The following is a 6,000-nucleotide window of genomic DNA, read 5'->3' as shown; positions in this document are numbered from 1 at the left end:
GCAACTAGAGAAAGCCACGTGCAGCAACGAAGACCCAAAGCAGCCAAAAATAAAAATAAATAAATTTATTAAAAAAAGTGCTTCAAGTTAAACCATACACACACACACACACACACACACACACACACACATACCAGGCAAACATAAAGACAAAAGCCCCACATAAAACCACCCCAAACAAATCCCAAAGAATAACATCAACTCTCCCCTCAACACACCCATAAAAGATTGGTAACTATCATTGTGTCATGACTTAAAGGGAAATCATAATCTGTTGACTATTTCCCCTGAGAAGACTTCTGTGTGTCTTTAGGAAAAGGTAACATATGTAAACATGTTCGTATGGATACAGGGAGCTAAACATTCTTCTCTCATTTTCACCTCTCTTCTCATTCACCTCCTACGTTAAAGCCTGTATCTATTTGCACTTCATTTTGTGTGTTTCTGTTTGGAGCAGATGAATTCTTATACATCTGCATTTAAAATTATATCTAAATCCTCTTTAACATAGCATGGAAAAAAAAAAAAAAAGACTGACCAGCACCAATTTAGTTTCAGCAACTTTATATAGGAATCCCAAAGCCTCGCATTTCCTTGTACTCTGGGAACAATATATAGCCTGAACAAAAGGTTATAGTGGAAAGGAAATGTAATTGATTCTGAAGAGCGTGAACATCTGCAGAGAATGTGGTGTAAGAGACAATGATCTCTGCTTATGAGGATGAAACGGTTTCTAGTTACCCATGTCAGAGAAATAACTCTGCCCCCGCCCCCCAACCCCAGGTTCAGTCCACTAAGCAGAGCGAGGCTGCAGACACCTTCTATGACACGGAAACCAACAGAAATAGGTATAGAAGACTTGACAAAACTACATTTGCCCAGTGGTGTTGAAAAGTCAGAAAAGCTTTATGCTGGTGCAAATTTTGTCATTAAATGTAATGTGATTGTGGCCAAGTCAGCTTCTCTCTCTGGGCCTCAAGTTTCTCGACTTTGACGTGGGAGAGCTGAGCTGGATGACAGACACAGTTCTTTTACGATGCTCTTTCCAGTAAGATTAACTAACTACTTTTTCATCTAGAAGCCTCTTAAAGTCTCAGACTTTCCATTTTAGATGGGAAGAGCAAAAATTCTAACACAAGTGATTTAAGAACATCAACATTTATTTAACATGATAAAAAAGAAATGAGATATGAACATTTGCATTTAAACAACAGTAAGTAGCCTTTAATACTTACATTACATGTGCTCATTGTATAATATATACACAATGAACATAATTACATTTGTACACAAACTAAGTACTGGATTTGAAAACCTGCTTATTGCTGTACACATCTAGTCCAATGAAGTATAAGCCCAGTACTTCAAAATACCTACATTTTAAATTGCTTTTTAAGAAAAAAGTAAGCGATAACATTTGTATCTAAGCTGACAAGAGTGTGGCATAACTGCTGACAATGCAATCTGACTGAGAAATAATTATAGCAGGAAATGGACATACTTCACTTAGCAGTAATAAAATGGCACATTTTAAATATATATATAAAATTTTTACAAATCAAGGGTGAAACAAAGCATTGCAGTAGCCAAAATGGGAGGAAGAAGAAAAAAAAAAAAGGGAAAACAAGCTTCACTGGAAATAATAACTAAATTTATGTACTGAAAAGTGAAAAGAAATATAAATCCACCTAGACTTTAGAAACATCAAAATCTGGAAATCAGCAACTAAGTAAGCTCTGGCTGTAGACCACACACTAAAAAGCACCTTTACTTATGTGCTCTGAAATCATAGCAGCAAGCTGGTGTCAGAATAATAACCTTGAGATTACATTACATAACCTTGAGTGTACATATGGGCCATTAAAGCTGTTTTGGAATAAACATTTTCCAGAAGTGATAAAACGATGCTCTGTGGCCAAAAGCATCAGAACTATGAATTTCATAGATTTAAAATATACTGTACAATATCTTCTCACATTGCCAAAGGTCCATGTCCTCAGCTTTGAATGGTTTCAACAGAAGTCAGTATAGCTGAAAAATACAAAGAAGTAAAATTACTTTGACACCTGCAAAGTTAATTAATGACCATTTCCTGAAGTAACTAAGGGCCACATTCTCTAGCAATAGAACTGACAAGCATGGCCATGAAAATCCTAAAACATAATACAATTGAAGGACATCTCTTCATTTCCATAAGCTTAATTCACAAAGCAAAGACACATAATGCAATATGTGCACAGCAATTCAGATGAAAAAAAGGACCCAAACTTGTGGCTGAATCCAAAAGATTGACAAAATGAGCAGAGGTTTGCACAACTTTACTAAAATATGTAATACTGTATTAAGCTGCCTACGTAGCGGCGTCATTTGTAAAACTTTCCTGAGTCTTGCCGAAACCACTAGTTCAGAAAGATGACACATGCACAGTGAGAAGATGGATTATAAAATAATGCAAGTCTGAATGCCACTGGTTGGCTGTGGTGACTGCACACCACAAAGCTAGAAAATATCCGGCAATCACTGTACCTAACTCTAGTACGTAATACTCCTGGCTCTTGGAATGAAAGTAAAACAAAACAAAAGCGAATAATAACAACTTAAGGAACCTGGAAATGTACTCCAGTTTTAACTGTGAACATTCTTGTTATCAGAATGGTCCGAGTACAATGAATTGTAACCTGTTTATTGAACCAAGAGATAATGGGAGTGGCTCTCAAAGTACATTTCACCACTAAGACAGACAGAGGCCACCAATCAATTCTTTGCACAGGAGGAATAAAATGAGCATAATGTTTATTATCCCTGTTTGGTGTTATTCTGTCACTAGTGGCAACTGCCACTTCTGAATGTATTAAGTTAAAAGTTTAAATATATGAGTGACAGAGGCAAGACACAGGTTAAGACTACAACAAATACAACAAGTCCTAAAGAGATACCAAGTGACAACAAACAAAGCCTCTTTTAGGCTCCAGACAGACGTGATCTCAAATAAAAGTTACAGAAATGACAAGACAGTTAAACATAAATCCTCTGGCTGAAATAAAGGGACACAGATTATAGCTGCTACAAAAAGGTGTGAATGGACGTAGATGCTAGAAAATGAGCACTACTGGATGAAAAACTTAGTCTAAGTTGGTATTTGTACTCATTTGAGTACCTAAAAATCAAAGAACATGTTTGTAGCCGTGCTCATAATGTCTGTAGGTGTTTTCTCAGCTTATAACTGTTTAACAGAAATTGGTGATAATCCGAAGGCACCAAACATTAGAAGATCTGGTAGATACTGAGAAAAAAAGTGCAGAAAAAGGCATAAAATGTTCACTCCATACCTCACAGCTTTTCTGAAAAATAAAAAAAGTATGTAAGTACAAAACTGAGGTAAAATTTAGCCATTGTTGATAAAGTTTAAAAGTAAGACACCTTAGGAAATTATTCGTGGTTCTAAAAGTGTGGTCTAAGGAACACTGGTTGAGAAAGGCCCCACCTTAGGAAATTATTTGTGGTTCTAAAACTGTGGTCTAAGGAACACTGGTTGAGAAAGGCCCTGTCTCCCTGCCCCCACCTGTGGCTTTTTTAAAAGCTACCTCCCTACCTAAAAAAAAAAAAAGTTACCTCCCTGACTTAAAAAAAATTATTATTTAGAAATAATTTCGATGGCTCTTAAAGATTTTACATTCCGTATCTAGTTGGCTGTACCATAAACTTTTCTTTATCCTTAAAAATAATTAGCAAACTCCCAGTGTGGTAGATAGGTCACGCTGAATGTAAAAAACATTTCTGTATCAAAATGTAACGACTTGAACAGAATTCTCAGACCCAACTGTGGAAAGAAACTGTTAGGTGGGAGCACAGCTGCAAAACACTGCAAAACCTCCCCTCCAAGTTTAGCTGTTTTGATGGATGATGAAAGAAGAGACAGAGAAAATGTTGTTACGTAGCAAATCATTGAAGGGCTGATGTTGGAAATTTTGAGTTACTGCCCGTGGTTCAAACACTTGCTCTGCTAACTATCCCTAATGCACAGGTCGGAATTCATCACAGTTTTTGTTCACCAAATCAACAAAAGTCAGGCTGAAAGCTCTAACAGTAAAGCACGAAAATGAAAGGAAACGACGTACTTGTTCTGAGACTACACACACATGAAGTGTGAGCCTTCTGTGAGCTGCGGCTGAGTGGACGGAACGGGTGATGCTGAGGACTCGGGAGACGGGGACAGGCTTTGCACTAAAACACACCGAGAAAACGTGATGAGATCAAAATCCTGGAGACACCTTCGGAGAAGGAAATCCTGACGCTGCGATGCCCAACGCAGAACGTGTGTCGGGAAGGAATTCTTAGCTGCATTTCGGCTGGTTTTTGTTATTCTGGCAACTGATTACTCAGTATGAAATGTCTCTTGAAGACCGGTTAAAAATTCTTTTTCCATGTACATCTTAAACTTATATAATGTTATATGCCAATTATATCTCAATGAAACTGGGAAAAAACTAAAAAAAATTTTTTTTGGGGGGGCTTCAAGGTTAATTTTCAGGTGTATATCAGTGACTCACCCCTGTTGGGTCTCATTTTTAAAAGCTTTTCTAGTTGCATGAAGCTAAATACTGCAGATGGTATAAATTTTGTGGTTTTAATACACCCACACAACCTTTAACACAGACTTGGCATCATAATAACCGAATGTGATCAATGACAATTTTTAAAGAAAGTGAGAATTCCTGTACACATTGCCTTGTGAGTGATAAGAGGCAAAGGAAAAAGTGCTTCATACTGGTTACAAAGGAACATGGCTGATGATATAAATTTCCATGTTATATGTATATAAGATACAGAAAATGCTCTTAAGAACAGTCTGCATAATTGAATTTCATTGGACTTACCCTTCTGCAAAATGATTGGAGGCGGAGTTGGGTGGGGGGAGGAGAAAGAATTACTAGGGATAGCTTTTTGTTTATGGACTATGAGATGCAAAACTGATACATTACACTAGTGGGATGATTCCCCTACCCCCATCCCTTGGCAAAAGTCATAAAGAAAAAAAAAAAAGAAAAAAGATGTGTGAAGAATCCAGAAAGTATAAAAGAATAGTACAGAACATTTTATTTTTTCTTAACATGCTATGGATCATGATCTTCCACTACCAAAGAAAAACCCAGATGTGGATTATAGTAGGAGCTAAGTAAGTAAATCCATTCTACTAGTGTAGATATTCAATCTTCCACAGTTCCCAAAGGGGTAGGCCTATGAATACTCTGAGAATCCAGCGTCAGAGAAAAGTACTAAAAGATCTTCTTCTTAGAAAAAAGTTTAAGGTATGTGTAAAGGTTCAGATTAAAAAAACAAATAAAACAAAACAAAGAGAAGGAAGTGACGCCCAAGACAGGAGAGAGGGCAGATCTAGCTGCTCACGCAGGGCTGGCCCTGTGCTCTGGTGCAACTGCACCCCTCCTGACGGTGCAAGTGTGGGAAGGCAAAGGCTGCTCGGTCTGCGGTTGATGTCCCTGCGTGGCTCCCTTGCTAGAGTCTCCACATGGCAAATAAATTCAGAGGTTCAGAGGAAGCACCAGTAAGAAAATTAGGAAACGTAATATCTACCTGCCATTGTCTGACTTCCTCTAGAAGCCTCAGGAGTTAGTTCATAAGAAATAACAGCTTCTTCCTGCTCATGAATATTGTCCTTTGTATTTTCTTCAGGGTGGCCTTCTGGTTTATGATTTGAGATCTGTGACTCATCTTGAGGGCTAATGAAAATAGATGGAAATTTTAAAGTTCGTTATTTTAGAATGCAATTAATTTTTTTTCTTCCAACTTAGTGTTATGAAAAATCTTAACTATACAGAAAAGATGTCACCATCTGTACTTAACGATTGCTAACATTTTGTTGGCATTTTTGTCCACATTTTGCCAATCTTGTTTCATTCTAAACCCTCAGCCCCCTACTCCCCAAATGATGATTATTATTTTTTTAAATTAATTAATTAATTAATTCTTGGTTGCATTGGT

At 37.2% G+C, this 6,000-nt stretch overlaps 1 protein-coding gene across 10 annotated transcripts in view; it reads right to left on the bottom strand.

Annotated features, from left to right (window-relative positions):
- Positions 1–222: 222 nt before the first annotated feature.
- PLEKHA5 (pleckstrin homology domain containing A5) overlaps positions 223–6,000 on the bottom strand; it is a 244,389-nt gene continuing 238,611 nt past the window's right edge. For 3 of the 10 annotated variants that reach the window (XM_089920367.1, XM_089920368.1, XM_089920369.1), the window contains 3 exons: positions 5,593–5,738; positions 4,119–4,224; positions 226–2,031 (listed from right to left, as the gene is read on the bottom strand). In XM_089920367.1, coding sequence (XP_089776493.1) covers positions 4,130–4,224; positions 5,593–5,738 — 241 coding nt within the window. In that variant the 3' untranslated portion in view covers positions 226–2,031; positions 4,119–4,129. Of the gene's footprint in view, positions 2,032–4,118; positions 4,225–5,592; positions 5,739–6,000 lie in introns of all 10 variants that reach the window. The other 7 variants (XM_089920362.1, XM_089920363.1, XM_089920364.1 and 4 more) reach the window with 6 other exon arrangements.

Source organism: Delphinapterus leucas, chromosome 11 (assembly GCF_059928025.1).
Source record: "Delphinapterus leucas isolate spDelLeu-1000000601 "Yukka" chromosome 11, BTC_Dleu_Yukka2, whole genome shotgun sequence".
NCBI lineage: Eukaryota > Metazoa > Chordata > Mammalia > Artiodactyla > Monodontidae > Delphinapterus > Delphinapterus leucas.
Note: the sequence above shows the minus strand (reverse complement) of the source record. Positions and strands in the feature narration are given on the sequence as shown.